The sequence below is a fragment of the Vicugna pacos genome, chromosome 2 (genome assembly GCF_048564905.1).
Source record: "Vicugna pacos chromosome 2, VicPac4, whole genome shotgun sequence".
NCBI lineage: Eukaryota > Metazoa > Chordata > Mammalia > Artiodactyla > Camelidae > Vicugna > Vicugna pacos.
Window position 1 is genome coordinate 67810281 of NC_132988.1, and position 22826 is coordinate 67833106.

General features: G+C 34.7%; 1 protein-coding gene and 1 long non-coding RNA gene across 5 annotated transcripts in view; one reads left to right on the plus strand and one right to left on the minus strand.

Annotated features, from left to right (window-relative positions):
• Positions 1–22826, plus strand: part of LOC140686715 (uncharacterized) — a 63432-nt gene that overhangs the window by 27153 nt on the left and 13453 nt on the right. Inside the window, exon 4 of the long non-coding RNA XR_012060531.1 lies at positions 4632–4738. This is a non-coding gene — a long non-coding RNA (uncharacterized lncRNA). The remainder of the gene's footprint in view (positions 1–4631; positions 4739–22826) is intronic.
• Positions 4600–21275, minus strand: LOC102545329 (UDP-glucuronosyltransferase 2B31). 4 transcript variants are annotated; one of them, XM_072940975.1, is made up of 7 exons: positions 20907–21272; positions 20552–20585; positions 19802–19950; positions 12039–12170; positions 10051–10138; positions 8985–9204; positions 4600–4879 (listed from the first exon to the last, which is right to left on the minus strand). In XM_072940975.1, the coding sequence occupies exons 1-7, from the start codon at positions 21270–21272 to the stop codon at positions 4600–4602; spliced, it is 1269 nt and encodes a 422-aa protein (XP_072797076.1). The 4 variants fall into 4 exon arrangements, with proteins under 4 accessions (XP_072797076.1, XP_006212554.2, XP_072797066.1 ...); XM_006212492.4 differs by having other exon boundaries at positions 20552–21275; XM_072940965.1 differs by lacking the exon at positions 20552–20585 and having other exon boundaries at positions 20804–21272.

Here is a 22826-nt window from a genome sequence, read left to right on the forward strand (position 1 = left end):
TTTGGGTTGTTTTCAGGAAGTTTTTAAATAATATTTTCTTTGTTCCTCTTTCTTTTGGCACTCTCATTTTGTGTATGTTGGTGTTCTTAATTTTGTGCCAGCATCTCTAAGCCTCTCCAATTGTTTCATCCTTTTTTCTCTCTCTTACTTGGATTATATTATTTTTTGATCTATTTTCAAGTTTGCAGGTTTTTCATCAGCTCCTACAAATCGCCTGTTGACCGCCTCTAGTGAATTTTTCATTTCAGATACTGTAATTTTCAACTCCACAATTTCCATTTGTTAGTTTTGTTAAATACAGTTTCTGTTTATAGATGCTCTTAGATGGGATGTTGTTATTATACCTTTCTTCATTAAGCGTGGTTTCCTGATGGTAGGTTGTATGCTTCCAGGGATTTGTCCATTTTTTCTGATTTGTTCAATTTGTTAGGATATCATGACTCACAATAGACTCTTATGATCTAAATTTTTTAATTTAATTTCTCATTTTATTTATTTGTTTGAAGGTTTTGTCTTCTTGGTAACGTCCTTTGAGTCACTGAACCCACTTACAATAGATAACTTGAAATTTTTCCCTTACAGCCAACCATTTGTTCCTCCCACAGGCAGTTTCTATGGCCTGCTATTTTTCTCATGTAGGTCACATTTTCCTATTTCTTTTTATGTCTTGTGAAATTTTTCTTAAAGACAGTAACATTTAGATAATCGAGTGTAGCCACCCTGGATGCTGGTTCTCTCCAGTACTATGTATTGTTAGTGTAGTTTGTTTAGCGACTAAATGAGCTTTTTTAGTGGAGTTTGTTCCCCCTACAGTGTAAAGCCTCTGATGTGTCTACTTGGAAGGGGTTGCCGCAGGCATCTTCCCATTTCCTGGGCTGCCAGTGGTTTTAGTAGGGCACTCCTTTTGAGTCTTTTCTTACTGTTAGCTATCACCAATTGTTGGATGATTGGGCTAACATTGATGATAATATCTTGGAAGCATAAATTGCTCCAGAGTCTGAGCCTAAAAGCTCAGGCTCTTTTGCAGAAATAGTTTTTAAAGACTTTGCATTCTTTTTCATTGAAGTATAGTCAGTTTACAATGTTGTGTCAATTTCTGGTGTACAGCACAATGTTTCAGTCATACATATGCATACATATATTCGTGTTCATATTCTTTTTCATTAGAGGTTACTACAAGATATTGAATAGAGTTCCCTGTGCTGTACAGTAGAAACTTGTTGTTAATCTATTTTATATGTAGTAGTTAGTATCGGCAAATCTCAAACTCTTAGTTTATCCCTTCCCACTTCCTTCCCCTGTTGGCAACCATAAGTTTGTTCTCTATGTCTGTGAGTTTATTTATCTTTTGTAAATAAGTTGATTTGTGTCTTTTTTATTTTTTTAAGATTCCACATCTAAGTGATATCATATGGTACTTTTCTTTCTCTCTGACTTACTGAGATTGACGATCTCCACGTCCACCCATGTTGCTGCAAATGGCATTATTTTCTTTTTTATGCTGAGTAGTATTCATGTAATTCACACACACACACACACACACACATATATATATATGTATAAAATTTTCTTTATCCATTCATTTGTGAATCAACATTTAGGTTGTTTGCATGTCTTGGCTATTGTAAATATTGCTGCTATGAACACTGGGGTGTGTGTATCTTGTTCAATTAAGATTCCTTCTGGATAGAGTCTCAGGAGTGGGATTGCCGAATCATATGGTATGTCTATTTTTCGTCTTTTGAGGAATCTCCATACTATTTTCTATAATGGTGGTACCAAACTACATTCCCACCAACAGTGTAGGAGAGTTCCCTTTTATCCACAGCCTCTCCAGCATTCATTGTTTGTGGACTTTTGACTGATGGCCATTCTGACTGATGTGAGGTGATACCTCATCGTAGTCTTGATTTGCATTTCTCCAATAATTAGCAATATTGCGCATGTTTTTCCTGTTCCATAGTGGCCGTTTGTATGTCTTCATTGAAGAATTGCTTGTTTAGGTCTTCCGCCCCTTTTGGACTGGGTTGTGTTTTTTTCTTTTTTTGTGTGTGTGTATCTTGTTTTTGAATTTTAAATTAAAAATTGTTTTAATTTTGGTAAAATACATGTAATATAAAATTTACCATCTAAACCATTTTTAAGTGTACAGTTCAGGGGCGTTAGGCACATTCACACTGTTGTGCAACCATCATCACTGTCCATCTGCAGAAATTTTTGCATCTTGCAAAACTGAAACTCTATACCTATTAAACATCCTTCCTTCCACTAGGCCCTGGCCACCACCATTCTACTTGTCTGTATGAATCTGATTGTTGTAGGGAATTCATATAAGTCCAATCATATAGTATTTGTCCTTTTGTGACTGGCTAATTTCATTTAGCACAGAGTCTTCAAGTTGCTCCATGCTGTAGCATATGTCAGAATTTATTCCCTTATTAAATCTAAATATTCCATTATATGTATGTAACATTTTCTTCATGTTTGTTTTTTTATCTTATTAAGTTGTATGAGCTGTTTATATATTCTAGAAATTAAGCCCTTGTGCCTCTCATCTTTTGCAAATATTTTCTCCCATTCTGTAAGTTGTCTTTTTGTTTTGCTTATGGTTTCCTTTGCTGTGCAAAAGCTTGTAAGTTTAATTAGGTCCCATTTATTTATTTTCACTTTTATTTCTATTTCCTGGGTAGACTGCCCTGGGAGAACATTGCTGAGATTTATGTTGGATATCTTTTTGCCTATGTTTTCTTCTAAGAGGTTTATAGTGTCTTGTCTTGTAAGTAAGTCTTTAAGCCATTTGTAGTTTATTTTTGTGTATGGTGTGAGGGAATGTTCTAACTTCATTGATTTACATGCAGCTGTCCAGTTTACCCAACACCATTTGCTGAAGAGACTGTCTTTACTCCATTGTATGTTCTTGCCTCCTTTTACAAAGATTAATTGACCAGAAGTTTGTAGGTTTATTTGTGGGCTCTCTATTCTGGCCATTGATCCATATATGTTTTTGTACCAATACCATGCTCTTTTGATTACTACAGCTCTGAGTATTGTCTGAAGTCTGGAAGGATTATCGCTCCAGCTTCATTGTTTTTGTTCAGTAATGCTTTGGCAATTCTGAATCTTTAGTGATACCATATAAATTTTAGGATTATTTGTTCTAACATTCTGTGAAAAGTGTCGTGGGTAATTTGATAGGGATTGCATTGAATCTGTAGATTGTTTTGTGAAATATGGCCATTTTAACAATATGAATTCTTCCAATCCAAGAGGAAGTTATCCTTCCATTTCTTTGTATCATCTTTGGGTTCCTTCTTCATTGTTTTACAGTTTTCAGTTGACAGGTCTTTCAACTTCTTGGTTAAGTTGATCCCTAGGTATCTTATTTTTTTGATGTGATTTCAATGGGATTTTTTTTCCTTCTCTTTCTGGTATTTCATTATAGTGTGTAGAAATGCAACAGATTTCTTTATATTAATTTAGAGTTCTCTGCATAGAGTATCATGTCATCTGCAAATAGGGATTGTTTTACCTCTTACCTTACATGTTGGGTAATTTTGTTTTTCTTGTCTGATTGCTGTGTGTAGGACCTCACATCCCATATTAAATAGAGGCATTGAGAGTGGGCATTCTTGTCTAGTGAATTTTGTGGGAAGGCTTTCAGCTTTTTCTCTGTTGAGTATTATGTTAGTTGTTGGTATGTTGTAAATGGCCGTTACTGCATTGAGATAGGTTCCCTCTGTATTCACTTTGATGAGAGTTTTTATTCATGAATGAGTGTTGGCTTTTGTCAAATGCCTTTTTTGTGTGTATTGAGATGATCATTATGGTTTTTGAGTTACGTCCATTATCAAAGCTCAATATGGGAGTGAAAGTGATGAGAGGAATAGTTTTAAAATTAAGGAGAAAAAGAAAATTAAGTCATAAAATCAAAAGAGTTTCACAAATAGGTCCGTTTCATAATTGGAAGCAGGTAGCATTACTGTATTCCTAATTCCACTGACATTTCACTGGGACATGAGTTAAACTGAACGAAGACAAATGAGTTGCCATGGCCTTAGGTAAGAAGTGATGCTTAACGCTGGATGCACAGTTAAATACTAAGAAGTGTTGGTGGTCTCACAAATGAAATGGAAGGGTGAATCATTTACACAATTCTAATTATTGAACAGTTTCTGTAGTAATAAAACTACAAAATTCTGCACCAAAAGAATGTGAAAATCTTATAAGTATTTGCAAAATAAAATGGATACTGTGAGTAGGTTTGTTTTTGTTCTTGTGTCTATGCGTACCATGGGAAATAAAGTTGCACTTAATGATTTGCTTTCAGTGTAACTTTTGAATTAAAATAATCAATTTCAATATGTACCCTTATAGTTTTATTTGTATTTAATATCTCAGCAGCTTTTCTCTTGGCATGACGTATTTCTAACTCTGAAGCAGGACGAAAATCCCTTGAAAGCAAATTTTGGTCTTTGATGCTAAATTGTGAAAAGTCCTTTTGTCCCAGGAGGACAGGAACCTCATCATAACTCCTTCTTGCTGGAATTAACTGGAAGAGGTCCATGTATGGGGTGTTCCTGCTTCAGGCCTCAGATAGAGCTACTCCCTTTTTTCCTTCTTTCCTGCTATAGGAAACTTCTGGCAGCAAAAGAGACAACATTTTGTGATGACAAAGAGAGCAGCTGCCACACAGGCCAGCAGGAACCCAATCACATCCAGAGAGTGGTACTGGTACCAGGTGAGGTCGTGGGCGGCTGGCCGCAGGTGCTTGGCTCCTTTGTGGCGCATGACAAACTCGATCCAGAAGACTGCTCGGTCCAGGGGCTTCATAGGTTGATCGTGTTGAATGGTTGATAACCTCATAGCGTTCTGTTTGTAGCTGAAGGAAAAGCAAATAGACATCAATTTTTACAATAAACTAAGAAAGATACATGTGTGGAATTTTCATGCATATGGTAAAAATGAGTGCCACATCAAGTGGAAGAAAAATAGATTATTTTTCTCGGAGATGATTATAGAGATCTTAGCTTATGTGCTAGAATTTGTTGAATGCATAGATTTTCAAACCATGGAGAAAAGATAGAAAATAGGACAGGACAGGTATTTGCAGCTTAAAGAATGGAATGAGTTAAATCCCAATTGGAAAAAAAGAGAACAGAAAAGATATACATGATTTAAATGTTCAAAGTTTGAATTATCAATTAAAGAATTGTAGATAGACCTGTTGGACAAGTTTTAAAATACTATCATAATCCAGAGATAGGAGAAAAATCTATGTTGAGGTTCAGAGACATGTTCAGTTGGGGTTGGTGAGCATTCGATATTGACCTAGACTTCATATAGCCCTTCTATTAGTGAAGTGGTGGTTAAAAGTGAGGAAGTAGGGGGGACGGTGTATCTCCATCGTAGAGTGTGTTCTTAGCATGCAAGATGTCCTGGGTCAGTCCCCAGTACCTCCATTAAAAATAAATAAACCTAATTACTCCCCCACCCCTCCAAAAAAAAACCGTATTAAAAAACTTGCAGAATTGGATTGCCTTGTTTTGAATCCTGATTCTGACACTTATATTGTTGCCTGCTTCATTATTCCTCTTTACTCAGTTTTTTATCGAAAAATGGAATGGATACTTATAGTACCTTATCTGATTATCTAGAGGAATAATATATTGATTCTTAGAGGTATTCCTAGTATACAGTAGACTCTAAGTAAATATTTGCTAGTATTGGTGTTGTTTTTCTTGTTAAGTTTTAGAATCTGGAGAGTGCTGAACATTTCACTTTCAGGCATTGCAGTTAAATTTGTTTCTAGTGTTGGCATGACTGTGGACTAACAGACAAGGAGGAAGGAGGAATAAAGAGATATGACTCACAAACTAAATCACAAAGTGCTATAGCATGGCATGGAAACAATAACAATGGAGGTAAATTCTCTACCTGTTATGTAGAAAACATCGGGGTAGTACTGGGGGTTTGAGATGAAGGCAATAATGCTGAAACATTTTTGTAATATCTTAGGGAAATACTACAGTGAAGAAGTTACTTAATATATGCAATGGACTTTATACTATGTGTAGCATATAGTAAACATTCTGTATATAGCAGCTAAGAACTTATCTTCATTTTCTGACACAAACTTCATAGTATTAAAAATTAAAATCCATGATGGTATTAGATGATATTAGAAATGATATGACTTTTGCATAAAACCACCAAATGAAAGATACATTTCTTTTAAAAAATACTTAAATATGCTCCTTATACTGCTCATTTAAAATAATAATTGTGCTAAAATTAAAATAAATAACACTGGTTTTAGGTAGCAGGATATAAGTTTAAGATACAGAAATCTGTTTCAGCTTTTTACACTAACAATGAAATATCAGAAAAGGAAGGTTAAAAAAAACTGTCCCTTTTAAAACCACATCAAAAACAAACAATCAAAGAAACAAACATTAGGAATAAACCTGGCCAAGGAGGTGAAAGAGTTATACACAGAGGAGTATAAAATATTGATTAAGGAAATTAGAGGTGATTTAAAGAAATGGAAAGTTATCCCAAATTCTTGGAGTGTAAGGATTAATATTGTTAAAATGGCAGTGCTACCCAAAACAATCTACAGATTTACTGTGACATCTATCAAATTACCTAGGACATTTTTCACAGAATTAGAACAAATAATACTAAGATTTATATGGAATCATCAAAGACCCAGAAGCCAAAGCAATACTAAAGTAATAGAATACAGCTGGAAGAATAAACCTGCCATACTCCAGACAATATTAAAAAGCTACAGTAATTGAAACAGTGTGGTATTTGCACAAAATCAGACATATGGATCCATAGATTAGAACAGAAAGCCCAGAAATAAAGCAGTTCACTTATGATCAGTGAATCTTTGACCAAGGAGGCAAGAACTTAAAATGGAGAGATGACAACCTCTTTGTCAAGACATGTTGGGAAAGGCAGACAACCACAATCAATGAAATTGGAATACTTCCTCACAACATATACAAAAATAAACTCAAAATGACTTGAATATTTAAAAATATAAGACAGGACACTGTAAATCTCCTGGAAGAAAACATAGGCAAAACATTCTCTGATGCACATCTTAGTAGTGTTTGTCTATGGCTGTCTCTCAAGGAAATAGAAATAAAAGCAAAAATAAACAAATGGGACCTAATCAAACTTACAAGCTTTTGCACAACAAAGAAAACCATGAAGAAAATGAAAAGAAAACCCACCAAATGGGAGAAATTATTTTCAAATGATGGAGGTGATAAGGATTTAATTTTCAAAATATACAAACAGCTCATACAACTCAATAACAACAAAAAACAAACAGTGTGATCCCAAAATAGGCAGAAGGTCTAAATAAATGTTTCTGTAGTAAAGACATACAAGTGGCCAATAGGAATATGAAAAAGTGCTCACTATCACTAATTATTAGAGAAATGCAAATCAAAACTGTAATGAGCTATCACCTAACACCGGTCAGAATGGCGATCATTAAAAAGTCCACAAATAAATGCTGGAGAGGGTGTGGAGAAAGGGAACCCCCTTACACTGTTGTTGTAAATGTTATTTGGTGCAGCCATTATGAAAAACAGTATGGAGATTCCTTTAAAACTGGTAATATACCTTCTTATGATCCAGCATTTCTACTCTGGGCATACATCCTGAGGAAAGTCTAATTCAAAAAGATACATGCACCCCAAAGTTCAAAGCAGCACTACTTGCAATAGCCAAGACATGGAAACAACCTAAATGTCCATTGACAGATGCCTGCATGCAGAAGTACCGGTATGTATATAAAATGGAATACCATGCAGCCAGAAAAAGAACAAAATAATGCCATTTGCTGCAACATAGATGGACCTGGAGATTGTCATACTAACGGAAGTAAGCGAGAAAGAGAAAGGAAAGTGCCATATGGATATCACTTATAGGTGGAATCTGTAAAAATGACACAAGTGCACTTACTTACAAACAAAAACAGACTCACCAACATACGATACAAACGTATGGTTACTAGGAAAGAGGGAATGGAGGGATAAATGGGAGTTTGGTATTTGCAGATATAATTATATATGATATAGATAAACAGGGTCATACTGTATAGCATAGGCAACCATCTTCAATATCTTGTAATAGGATATAATGAAAAAGATTATGAAAAGGAATATATATATAACTGAATCACTATACTGTACACCAGAAATAACATAATATTGTAAATTGACTACACTTCAATTAAAAAAATGAAATTAAAAATATTGCTTTTAAAACACTGCTATTATTACTAACACATTCTCAAATGTTTTCTTTACAGAGTCATTATGAAACCCAAGGGGAAAATACATACATCATAAATGTGATATTAATAGTCATGGTGTTACTGACATTTGTGTGTATCTTGAAAGGATTTGGAAACCAAATATTTCGGGCTTAAGAGAATATGGCTTTGAAACAGGAATACCTAACATCTCTTCCAAATAGGACAAAAAATAGCATAACCAGAAGTAGGACATACTTATTTTTCTAAGAGGTATGTATGTATTTGTAATTAGGTAAATTACAAATTTCTTAATGTTTTCCATTTGTCAGTGATGGGATCAAAATATTAGCACAGAAAGCTTGAGAATTATTAAATGTAATGGGAATTTGAGGTCGATTATGTCATGGTGGTTTACTGAAACCAGACGACTTAGAAGAGTTTGAAACAGTTGAGGAGTTCTGATGCTGAAGGAAAGTCATAACTGCAGGTGAGTACTCTTGTAACTTCATGATTCCCTACTTGAACTTTGTCCTTCATGCTTCCTCTTAATCCTTCTGCTGCCATTTCAGTGACTCTTCTCATTCTAATGATGAGCTCTTTCAAAATTTCTCCACTTTCCTTAAACTTCTGAGAAACCTTTCCTCTAAAGCGCGCGCGCACACACACACACACACACACACACACACACACACGTATACATACTTACGAAGGATTGTTAATGACTTGCTTCAATGCATTGAGCAAATCTGTTGTTGACATTTTATTGAAGTCCAACCTGACAGCTGCCCCCTTGGCCATCATGTGAGCGATGTTATCAGGTTGATCAGCAAACAGAGGAATGCCCACCATAGGGATCCCGTGGTAGATGGCCTCATAAATGCCGTTGGCTCCACCATGAGTTATAAAAGCTTTGGTTTTTGGATGACCTAGGATTGAGTGAATTTCAGTAAATTGATTAATTATAGTTAGAAATAAAATGAGAACTGGCCATTACAAGGGAGTGAAAGAAGCAGTGTCCTTTCGATAACAGATGATTATACACATGAAACTGCCTTTCAACTGCTTTCAGAACTCAGATGAGGAAGCCACTCAGTCTGCTGGAGAGGGAAGTGAAGCCTTCATGAAAGGAGTGCTGTGTGAGTTGAATTCACAGATGTACTCCAGATTGTCAGGTGAACAAATGGAAAGAACATTCTGGGTGAAAGAAACCACATGAGCTAAAAATGGGTGAGGGTAAGTCAAAAAATATAGTCTCTTGAAGAAACAGTAAGACATTTAGTCTGATAGGAAGGATGTCAAGGCAACAGGAAAGACAATGGTTGTGATATTGAGACCAGAGGAAGAAAAAGCTATGTATTATCGTGAAATGTGTTAACAACTTCATGAAAACAATTGTGTGAAGTATTTGCCTATAAAAAATGGGATAATAAAAAGGAGCTGCTGTTTTTCAGGAACATTTAAAATACCCATAAGAGGGGGAAAGATGTGTGTAAGGAGTGAGTTCAGAGACAGAGCAACAACCCAGGATGTTCTTGATGATTTTACTGTGAGAAGTAATTACAGCCAAAATAAAGATTCTGTCCATGAAAGACTCTTTAATAAAAAGCCAAGTGTTAATGTTTTATTCTGGTTTCCCACTAGGACTGGAAATAACATTGAAGAATTTTTGCATGTTTGAATAATAAGTGCTGAGTAAGTTGGATTCCTGTCCCAGTGCTGTCACTCCCTCAGCTGTTACCCTTGTTTCCAGCATTTGCTCTCCCAGGTCTCACCAAGAAGGTCGTTCTGGGGGATCCACTTGTACAGCCGAGTATTGGGTCCTAAGGTATCTGGTTTCTTGCCATGGTATCTCCAAAGAACCTGTTAGGGTGAAGTAAATAGCTTATTCGTGAGTTGAAATTCAAAGTTATAGCACGTTAGAATTCTTAAGACAGGAAAAGACATCCAGTTAATGCCTTCCGTATGACAGTTCAGGAAATGAGGACAGCAGATCCTAAGTAGGGATGACTAGTAATGCACTGACATCAATAGGAATACCCACATTCTGTGTACTTATTTTTATGTTCAATCAGGTATGGAATGAATCATGACATTTCACGCGTGATGTCATTGACAGACTTCTCAATGACAAATTCAAGTATTTGGGAGATTGTTAGGTATTCTTGATTCTAGTGAATTAAATGGTGGCAAGTTACTAATAATCTACACATTTGTTTTGCTTTATTTTATATACTAGCTCATTTTCAAATTTGGTATTCACTAGTTTATTTCCTTTTGACTCATAAAATGGAGTTTACTTGTATCCACTCGTTAATATAACTTATTTTATTAGAGTTTTACATCTTTAGATTTAGTAAAAGGAAAATACATGCAGTCATTTAAGAGAAATAAATATTTGTGCTTATTTATAATTTAGTAATAAGTTAATGCTGCTTTGGAATTTAGATTACAGTTTGTTTAGCACTACTTCCAAAAACAATGACAATTGGTAATTTGTGACAGGAGTCCAGACTATTACCACTATTAGTTTGTTTGAAAAATCTTTAAGTTTAGAAAAGAGGAACCTGTCGGTAATTTACAAGTAACAATAAGCAGTTGGAAACGTTCCAAAACTGTGATGCTAAAATTTATGTAACTGGCCCTGAGCAATCCAATGGTAAAGCACAGATCACTGTTAGCTGTGGTTAATGTGGTTTCTATGCTCAGAACCAAAGCAAGGAACCTATTTTGGATTCCCAAGCAATTCTCATAAACTGAATTATAATTTACTAGTGTTTCATTTCTATTTGCTATGTGGATGAAAGTGACTTTGAGTTCTCAGCAAAAAAATTAGCATAGTTGTTTAGGAGAAGACTATAGGACTACAATATCAGATATGAAACTGATAGAACTAAAAAGTCGTTTACAAATAACCAAAGATCCCAGGTGTATTTTATTTACTAGAGAGTAAGTTATTATTATATAATACGGAGAAGGAGGCAGCTGAATCTTTTCCGTGCCAGGAGGAGTAATCTGATAGGCTGGAAGGAAAGTTCATTAAGGTCCACCCTTGACAATGCACAGGGTTCACCTTCATGGCAGGGCCCCATCTTCACCCTTTTTCTTTCATCTTCCTGCTTTAGGCTTTGGCAGGGGTCAGTCACCCAGGGCAGGCTGATGCTTGTCTTTGTCTAAATCATGGTGGCTGGATGGGTGTCTGATGGCAGCTTGGGAAGCCCTGACCATCCTTTCTGTGAATAGCTCCCCGAAAAGCACACTGAATGGGTCTGTTCCAAAATTTAGCGAAAGTAACGGGCCCGGGATTACTTCGCAAGTGCGAACTGCATGGCGCATTTCTGACTTTTATCAATATTGCTCAGCATTATTGTGCTAGGACAATTACTGTTAAAATTTAACTCCTGAGAACTTCTGTGTGTGTACTGTGTCCTCAGGAATCCTTCAAGGAAAGCAGCAATGACAAGGCAGAATTTGGTGATTTCTGTACCTGCCCACAGTACCATTATACTAACCAGATTTCGCACTGCATCTCTCATATATATTTACTTGATTATAGTGTGTATCCAAAATCATTGTCAAGACACTGTCTGTATTATTGCAGCACCTGCTATGTACTATGTATATTCTGGTTTTTAAATATTTGAGACATGTTGGAGCCATCGAAATAATTTACCTTTCTTGCAAAGTATGTTTATAGTCAAACTTTTTACAGGATTTAACTGTCTCATTTTATAGTTGTCCACTATTATGGTTCTTTATCTACCTTTTGTGGAATCTGGGCAAGGGCTGATGCAATCACATTGGCTCTTTCTTCTGTTATGTTAGTGACAATTGACCCCAAAGTAAACACCACAATACCATCTTCTCCTGAGCTCTGGACAAACTCTTCCATTTCCTGTCAAAAAAGAATTTTCTCCATTACAAATGAGCAACAGCATAGCAAACTTTATTGAAAGGATTGCTACAAACAGCTGAAGAGAAAAACCTGTTATGGTCAGGAATTATTACAGTAGTAGTTTTTTGGAAAAAAAATACACACAAGATGCAGTTTACCATCTTAGTCATTCCTAAGTCTATGGTTCAGAAATGTTAAGTATATCATTGTTGTGGAACCAATCTGCAGAACTTTTTCATCCGGCAAAACTGGAAGCTTGTGCCCATTAGAAACTCCATTTTCCTCTTTGATACCAGCCCCAGGCAATCATCGTTCTACTCTACATTTCTACGAATTTGAATAGTCTAGATAGTTTGTATAAGTTGAATTGTATAGTATTCATCTTTTCATGACTGGCTTACTTCCCTTAGCCTAAGGTTTGCCCATGTTGTTTCATGTGTCAGAATTTCCTTTTAAAGACTGAGTAATATTCCAGTGTTTTTGTATTCCACACTTTTGTTTATTGCTTTATCTGTTGATGGACAATTGGGTTGGTTCAGCTTCTCGGCTCTTGTGAATTGTGCTTTTATGAATATGGTGTGCAAGTATCTCTTTGGGATGCTTGGTTCAGTTCTTTTAGATATATAGCCACAAAGAGAATTACTGGACCATATGGTAATTCTACTTTTTATTTTTTGAGGAATCTCCTCAAAAGTTTAATGGCTATTTTTTAATAGCTCTCATCCCTGAGGTCCTTGTGAAAGAGATTTGTGATATGAGGTCAATTTCTTCCTTATCTGTATTTGTGCAAGTGTGTGTGTGTGTGTGTGTGTGTGTGTAAGCAAGAAATGAGATAGAGCCAGTACACAGTTGTCAGGAAGAGATACTGGTAAACAATGTTAGATTCAGATTTTTCATCAGTAATGTTAGTAGTTACTAACATAGATTCTTCACATAGCAGAATCTTAACTCACCTTTAATTCTTTATTATTATAGTTTAACTAAATCATTTTTTCTTATTCCAGGCAGACTTTCTGGAGAATTATTTTAGATTAGTCATTAGTATTTCATTAGCCTGTCTATGATCACTAAGAAAAAGTTATGATTCAAATGACTTTATCATTCTCTCATGTCTATAATCTTTATACATAAACTTAAACTTTCTCAAAATTTCCCAAACTCTCTTTCTGAATTACTAATCACCGACATTGAGGAGTCTGGAAGTGTAGTTTGGAATTTCCGTGAAACAGTCCTGTGAGTCATATTTACAACCCAGGGATATACTTGTGTAGTTAAATTTTTGAGTGCCCTTACTGCTGGGTTTGTTTCCATTGGACACCCTCTTTCCTGAAATCACACTGTATATTTGATGTCACTGTAGAATGTCCTATGTGAGGGAACTGGCTGTGAAGGACCCTCATCATCACCTCACTAAGTCCCCCAGGGATCACCTGCCCCACAGTGGGAGAGGTACACCAGGCTTTCTGTAGCAGAGACCTGGTCACCTTTTGAGCAGTTCACCGCAAACTAAATATAGCTCCTGGTGAAGCCACGTTTGCCTTGAATTGTTTTTAGAATTATTTTGTCTTGTAATCCTTGACTCTGTCTAGTTAAAAAATTGTCACCTTCAACATTAGAATAATTCCAAATCGTTCAATGTTATCTATTACAAAAAATCTAGAGGAGCAGAATTTTCCTGGATATCTTATCAAACCATATACTCCTCTTTTAAAAATGTTGTTTCTCTTTTTTACATTTATTATTCTTTTGTCTCTGAAAAACTCTGATCCATCCCCTCCATCATAAAATGTATACAGTATGATTGTGATTATGTCATAAAACTTCTTTTTTTATTGAAGTATAGTCAGTTTAAAATGTGTTAATTTCTGGTATATAGCATATGATTCATATATATGTATATATATATTCCTTTTCATATTCTTTTCATTATAGGTTATTTATTACAAGATACTGAATATAGTTCCATGTGCAATACAGTAGAAATTTGTTTCAAAAGTTTTTTCAAAACTAATTTTTATAGTAACATCAAAAGAGGGAATTTTTTCAGACTTAAGCTTGCAGACTATATTGTGTATTGTGTATATTGAATATCATTATTCAAAAGTATAATCTTGCCTTGATGATCAGTTTCAATATTAAGAACACTGAAGTTTGCTTTGACTCTCATGGCATATCCAGGTAACATGTGTATTTCTAGTGACCTGTCCCAGCATTTATTATTACCTGTCTTTAATGTATTTTCTCATTAGCTTGCTCCCCAAGCTGCTTTATCTCTCCTGGGGTAGATGCATCCCTATTGTATTACTGCAATACATCCTTTTAAAAAAAAATTAATCACTATTTTGACTGGTTACTCTCATTATCTGACTTCTTTATGAAAATAATACAGCTTGTGACATGAAAGTCTGTAAAATATTATAAATTATAAAAATGAAATGCAATTTATTCATACTCTTCATCTAGAGATATTCTTAGTTAACATTCATATTTTTTGAGACGATGAAATACATTTGACACATAACATTATGTAATGTAATTTGTATAACATTAATTTGATACATTTCTATATTGTAGGATTCCCATTTTGATGATAGTTCGAACCTCTGTCATGTCACATGAGTATCATTTCTTTTTCGTGGTTCGAATAATTAAGATCTAGTCTCTTATCAAGCTTGATGGTTATAATATAGCATTGTTATCTATATTCACTATGCTTTACCTTAAATCTCTAGGGCTATTTTACTCTGAGATGCAAGTTTTTACCCTTAAACTCTTCTTCTTTTCTCCCACCCTCTAGCCCTTGGTAACCACCATATTACTCTCAGTTTTTACAAGTTTGACTTTTAGATTCTGCATGTAAGGAATAACATACAATTTTGTCTTTGTGTTTTCAAAAAGAGAAAGAATGGTGAAAGCCTTTGTCTAGACTAACCAAGGAAGGAAAAAAAAACTCAAATAGAAAATTAGAAATGAAAGAGAAGACATTACAACTGAGACTACAGAGATACGTCAGATCATAAGAGATTTATATGAAGAATTATATGCCAACAAAATACACACCCAAGAAGAATGGATACATTTCTAGACACATGAACCCTAAAAAGACTGACTCAGAAAGAATCAGAAAATCTAAATAGGCATAATGAGTAGAGTTTAAATCAGTAATCACAAACCCAACACAGAGAGCCCCAGGCCCAGATGGCTTCACTGATGAATCCTAAGAAGTATTTAAGGAAAAATTAATGCCAGTCCTTCAAAAAGTCTTCCAAAAAACTTGGGAGAGGAGGGAGGGAACACTTCAAAATTCATTCTCCAAGGCCAGTAAACAGAGATACCATGTAGATACATGCAAATCGTGAAGGAAGAAGTAAAATTTTCATGTTTTGCAAATGACATATGAGTTTTTTTTTTGTACAGAAAATCCCAGAGTCAATCAAAACCTGAACTAATCAATAAATTCATTAAATTTGCAGGGTATAAAGTCAACATATAGAAATCAATTGCATTTCTCTATTTAATAAAGAAATATGTGAAAACTGTTCCATTCAAAACAGCATCAGAAACAATAAAATAACTAGAAATAAAGTTAACCAATGAAGTGAAAGATCTATACAGTGATAATGACAAGACTCTTTTGCAAGTGAAGAAAACACAAATAAATGGAAGGCATCCTGTGTTCATGAATCGGAACAATTTATCTTGTTAAAATATTCACACTACCCAAAGTCAAAGGCCTCACACCTACCAATTTCAAATTATACTATAAAGCTACAGTATTTAAAACAGTATGGTACTGACCTAAAAAGAGAGAAATAGATGGATAAATGGAACAGAATACAGAGTCCAGAATTATATCTCTACATATATAGCCATCTAAAACTCAACAAGGAAGGCAAGACCACCCAATGGGGACATAGTTTTCTCTTCTTTTTCTTCTAAGAAAACAGGATAACTACTTGCAAAAAAATGAAAGGACACCCCTATTTTAGACCTCTCACAAAAATTAACTCATTATGGATCAAAGACTTAAACATAAAACCAGATACCATAACACTCCTAAAGGAAAACTTTGGGTAGAAGCTCCTTGATATTGATCTTGAAAAAAGATTTTTTTTTTTTGCATATGACAGCAAAACCACAAAAAAGAAACAATAAGTGGGACTACATCAAAATGAAAAGCTTCAGCACAGTAAAAGAAACAAGAAGAGGAAACTGCAAGCTACAGAAAGGGAGAAAAGTCTTGCAAACCACAGATTGAATGAGGAATTAATATCAAAATATGTGTATCATGTATACACTCAATAGTAAAAAATCCATCAAAGAATGGGAAGACGTACAAAATAGAAATTTATCTAAAAATGACATCCAAATGGACAGCAGATATATGAAAAGATTCAACATTGCTAATCATCAGGGAAATGCAAATCCAAACCACAATGAGATATCACCTCACACCTGTTAGAAAGTCTCCCACCAAGAAAAGAAATGGTTAGTGTTCGTTAGAATGAGAAGAATGAATGCTTATATGCTGTTAGTGGTAACGTAAAGTGGTTCAGCTCCTATGGAAACAAAATGAAGGTTTGTAGACAAATAGAAAAATAGATCTGCTATATGCTCCAGAATTTCCACTTCTGGGTATATACTCGAAGGAAATAAAAACAGAATAGCTAAGAGCTATGCATGCTCTCATGTTTATTGCAGCAATATTGACAGTAGCCAAAGGAAACAACCAAAGTGCCCATCAGTGAACGAATGCACAAAAAACTTTGTGATAATAACACACACACATCAATGGAATGTTACTTATCCTTGAGAAAGAAAGATATCTTGCCATTTTTGACAAGATGGATGGACCGTGAGGACGTCTGCTAAAATTTGTACTTCGTTCTAATTTTACTCCTGTAATTAAGTATACATTATGACGTGTTTTGAAAATTGTAATTTTAATTTATATCCTTTTTTACCCAACAAGAAAACTGTTGTCTTATTATATCTGTTATTATCTGACTAAGCCTCATAATACTGCTGATACAGTGTAATAAAGCATTTTTTTGATAAAACTGTTGTAATGGTGGGATGTGCACACTTATAAGTTGTATAATTATTGCTTATTTGGGGGTATTTAGATTACTTTCAGTGTTGGCTTTTATGAATTACTTCCCGAAAGTATTGTTTTTGGACATCTTGACTATTTTTCTCTGTGTCATTTCATATGAATATATTATGAAGCCAAATGCTATAATATAAGCATTTTAAGATTCTTGGTGCATTTTGCCAAATATCTTAATTCTTCAATAAGTACAGAAAAATTGTGAGAAATTTATAATTAATGGAAAATTTGGTAGTTTCAAGGAATAATTTCTTCATATAATGAAATCTTCACAAACATTGTCTTGGATTAAAATCTTGTTTTGCAACTTAATAACAACCACTCTTATTACTAATTAGTGTCATTATACTACTAGTCCTCTTTCTATTTGTCCTTCTTCCTTTCCTCCGAACTTTCTTTCCTACTAACACTATGACTTTCCTGAAATGAGAATGGGGATATCTTTCAAAAATGGTGTAGGACAGAATTGTCACTAATCTTATTTCAACCTTTGGACACTGTGAGTTACCATAGATAACTCATACAGTTTGTAGACGGAAGAGATACTGTGTTTCAGCATTGAAAAACATACCAGTTTCATTTTTCCACCAGTAAGGAGTATTCAAAAAGGATCTTCTAAGAGATCACAAAAGAGTTTGCTAGAGATTGCTTGCTTTCTATTTATGTCTTAAATTGATTTAAAACAGATTGTATCATTTTTAAACAGATTCTTGCTTTCCTTCGTAAAGAAAAGCATTCTATAAACTGAAGAGAATTCATTGTAATTTCAAACTGAAGGCAATTTTCAGATTCAATTAGTAGAAATATTTGGTCTTTATTACATGGGCCCAGAACTTATGGTTCTTGTATATGCAGTGTACATTTATTCTGTGCTCACCCTGTCAGACATGCATGGTATTGAGATCTATGTTCCTTAAGGGATCTATATTGAGGTTTTCCACAGGGTTAGTTTAGGCAGAAAACACCTATTTTAATAGACTGTTATCTCTTTTATGCTGTAAGATGTAAACTCTGGGATTTCAAAGGAGAAACTGTTTAAATGCTGGTGTGAAAGCAAGGAAATGTTGGATTTGGCTGCAAAAATTACTAGGGCATACATTTGTATTGTTGAGGAATGGTGTTCTTTTTAGTTAGAGCTCTGGAGAAGAGTCTCAATCCTTAGGGAAAAATTTTAACCAGTCATCTTGCACATCTGATTGCCAAAACCTTAAAAACTCTTAGCATTAAAACATTTTAAATTAAATATTTTAATCACGTCTTATTTAAGTTTTTGTTTAATATACTAAATTACTTTTATTAGCTTAATTTTTTTAATTAAAAAGCTTTTAAAGTTTACTTTTCAGGCACTCCATGGGATATCTATTCTCTAGGACTTTGCTAGAGAATATAATCTTGATGTGATGGAAAACCAGTTCCTATTCAATTAGAATTTAGATCCAGGTGGCTGGCACACGTTGTGTTATTGGTAGTATGTAATAGTAACAAAATAACAACAATTATAATAGTTAATATTTAGTCTGGATCAGTGAGTATGTGCCAGACATTTTGGATGTTTCAATGTGTACTAACAACTTTTTTCCCAACTACAACTGTATGAGATTCGTACTGTTATTATGAGTCAGTATGGTCATGTCTCTATGAATATTGTAGTCTAGTTTTCCATCATTGTTGCCTGTATCTCTCAGCAAACCTGTGAAATGGTCTCCCTTTCTACTCTTACCCCTTCATAACCCAACCCAGTGACTACATCCTGTGTTTTTCTTTAAATGTGATTGTACCTCTCCCTTTCTTAACACTCTTAATTTTTTCCCAAATGCCCCTATTAGATGCTTCACACTCCTTAGAATGTCTGTCTCCAGCTTAATTCTCCAGCACCATCTGTCTCTTTACTCAGCCTCTTCCTGTTCAGACTAAACTTGGACTTCTTGGGAACTGTCACTAACTACTCTCCCTGGCTGTCTTTTGTATCTTCCTCCACCCCTGACCTACCCCTTCTGCTTATTCTTGCACATGTTCAGACCTGACCTTAATTATCAAAGAATCAGAGATACTGTCTATGAATTCTGTGAATGTTTCCTTAGCATTGTGGTCTTTACTCATTATAACACTCTTTACACAGTGTTTACAACTTGCCTGTATTCTGTCTTTCCAGTAGACTGTCAGGTGGCAGAAACTGTGTTTATATCATTTCTCTGCATATGACCACTCACTTCTGGTATAGGCGAGTCCCTTTATAATTATTATTTTTATGACTGTCTGATGCTTTATTACGTGTTGAATAATGAAGGCTGTAATTTAACAGACATAGTGTCAAAGTCTCCCAGATGTCCCAATTTATTCTGTAATGGTAATGAATTTCACATACCTGTGCTAGTATAGAAATACGAGTTTCTAACTGACAAGTCACTTTATCTGGCTTCCCACATTTCTCTGCTGTATTAACCATTGTAAATAAAGAATGCATAAGTATTCCTATTGAAAATGCAAAGTGAAGAAAACCACATAAATAGGAATATGTTACCATAGGCAGAGGTTTGGCAGGCTTGCAGTGGAGGCCTCCTACAAATTCAAAATTTGGTAGCAGTGGGTGAGGGAATTCAAAATCCCAGTAGTTTCGAATGAGCCACATGTCAGCCTTCCCAATTGTCTCAAATAATGTAGTGGGTCTTCCTGAAAGGAAAAACAGAAGCAAAAAGAACAAATGTTCGATCAAATGAGAATATTGCCATGTGAATGTATTAGGCAGTATTTGAAATGGAGCTTGGAATGATGTAGTCAAAGATGTTTGAACGTGGCTTTTTTTTTGATAAAGGAAAAATATTTTTTGTGTGTCTATACTATACTATAATGTGGAAACTGAGCTACACAGGTAGAAACAATTTCTAAATGCCACCTTCATACCTATGCTACAAATATGTGCATAGCTCTTAAATCTACATTTTTTTTAATCAAGACATTTTAGGAGGTTTCTAGTCACCTTTTTAAAGTTAAAAAATAGAGTTTAGTAAGATGGATATATAGTTTCTTGGAGATGTCTTAGGTGCTTCAATTTGTGTTTTATGACTGCTGGAGTGTCCTATGTTAGTAATGGGCCTTACCCCATGAATTAATTTTTCCATAATTATTATGAAATTGATGAAACATTTTATACTTTCATTTTATCATTTCACTTATAAAACCCAAATTTCTGTGATGCTTTATTTATACAATGTCATCTTCAAAGGCATTAGAAACGTTAGGACTTCATGCCACCAAGTGAAACATGACTTACCTAGTACTTCACTGTAAAACTGATTCCACTTCTTCTCATTAAATGTCTGGAACCAAAAGTCAAAATAAAGTACGTACATCATATTTTTCACCCTCTCCATGAATGTCATTTGATCGCCTAATTCTGACATGATAACCGGTACGTAGGATGGTGGGAGTGGAAGTTTTCCACCATACTTCTCCAGCGAAAAGCCTGGAGAGAAGCGGAGACTGTACACTAACGGGATTTGAAGTATGTCAGCCAGCAGCTCACCACAGGGCCCAACGGCATCTGCAAGAACGATGTCAAACCTTGATTCATGTAGTTTTGTCATAAGTTTCTTGTTCGAAACAAGATCTTTACAGCTTGTCATAACAATATCAGAATATTCCCAAACTATACTTTGCACTGTTGAAAAGTAAGTCCAAAATGAATCTTTTGCCAAATATGTCCATTTATCAAGCAAATGCTTGAAAATATACTTAAAATCATCTTTAGTTAAAAATGTTGGAAAAATCTCAAATTTAATAGAAGATTGTGTATTGGGATCAATAAAAATTGAAGCTGAAGATATCAGGACAGTCACCTCATGACCCCTCATGACAAGTTCATCCAGAATTGTCTTCATATTAATCCAATGACTATATTCCACTGGCCACACCAGCACCTTCCTGCAACTCCCAGAGCTAAAGTAGCAGTTCAGCTGCAGCAGCAGCAGAAGTGAGATCCATTTCAGAGACATCTTATTCACATGCAATGCTGTTAAAAAATTATTGTATCCTTTTGCTATTGCTCATGCTTATATCCAAGGAGAAATCAATCAGGAAGTTAAAATACAACTTCTAAATCTCTACTAGTTCATTAATATGAGTAGTCAGCAGCTGTGGAAATCAAGTGAAAGGGCAAAGTGTAGAACACTTGGTGTTTATACAGTGTGTTTACTGTTGTGTTGTCAGTGCTGTCACCCCTCTAAATGTCGATGACCTTGCACATGCAAGTCAACTGTATTATGTAAGTAATAAGACTAATGTAAAGCAATAGGACGTGAGGGGCTCTTGTGTCTGCAGTCTCCTTGACACAGAATTAGGGATACGGTGACATCAGCAAGATGGAGGGTTAGGTTATAGTATAGGTCCCACTTTCAAGGTATAATTAGTCAGTTGTCTTCACCCGTGCTCTGGTTTATCCTGGTGAGTAGAACTGCAGTCTGGGTGTGCTTTCATGAACTCAAAGACCTTCCTACAGTTTTTCCTGTAAGGAAGATTTCACACCAATGAATTGTATTTTGGTGGAGTGTTGGACAGAGGAATATCTGTATTTTCCATTCACTTTTCAAAGATAGCTTTCCTTGATACAAAATTTTTGATTGACAGGTTTGTGTTTCAGCACTTTGAGCATGTTGTCCCACTGTCATAGAACTTCCATTGTTTCTCATGAGATAGAAGCTGTAACTTACTGGAGTTTACTGCTATGAGTTATTTTTCTCTTAGTGCTTTAAGATTTTCTGTCTTTATCTTTTAACATTTCTGTAGTGTCTGGGTGTGGCTGTTCTCTCTTTATCCCACTTGGAATTGGTTGAACAATTGGAATGTGGAGATGAATATATTTCATCATATTTGGGATGTTTTCAGGTATTTTAGATTGTCTTTTGCACTACTACTCTTTCCTCTGGCAATCCCATTTTGTATGTGTTAGTGTGTTTGATTTTGTCTCACTAAGTCTATGCCTTAATTTTTTTCATTCTGTTTTCTGTTTTATTTGGATTATATTATCTTTTGGTCTATCTTCAAGTTTTCAGGTTTTTCATCAACTCCTTCTAGTCTACTATTGATCCCCTCTAGTGAATTTTTCATTTCAGACTGTATAATTTTACTCCACAATTTTCATATGCTAATTTTTTAAAATACAATTTCTAATTATTTATAGGTGCTATTTGGTGGGACATTTTTATTATACCTTTCTTCTTTAAGGATCATTTCTTCATGGGAGGTTCTGTGCCTCCAGAAATTTCTTCATTTCTTTGTGTCTCTGTGTGTGTGTGTGTGTATATATGTATGTACATGTATTATGTATATATATATATATATATATATATATATATGTATAGTCATTTTACAATGGTGTGTTAATTTTTGGTGTACAGCATAATACTTCAGTCATATAAGAACATACATACATATTCATTTTAATATTTCTCACCATAAGTTACTACAAGATATTTAATATATTTCTCTGTGCTATACAGTATTAAGTTGTTGTTTATCTATTTTATGTATATTAGTTAGTGTCTTCAAAT

What these genes read in the sequence shown, in the direction of transcription:
- LOC102545329 (XM_006212492.4), bottom strand. Translation starts at nt 21,272, where the DNA reads ATGTCTCTGAAATGGATCTCACTTCTGCTGCTGCTGCAGCTGAACTGC. An exon ending in GTTTTACAGTGAAGTACTAG is followed by an intron (nt 19,951 to 20,551) that starts GTAAGTCATGTT and finishes TTTTCCTTTCAG; the next exon opens with GAAGACCCACTACATTATTT. An exon ending in CTGCCAAACCTCTGCCTATG is followed by an intron (nt 12,171 to 19,801) that starts GTAACATATTCC and finishes CTTTTTTGACAG; the next exon opens with GAAATGGAAGAGTTTGTCCA.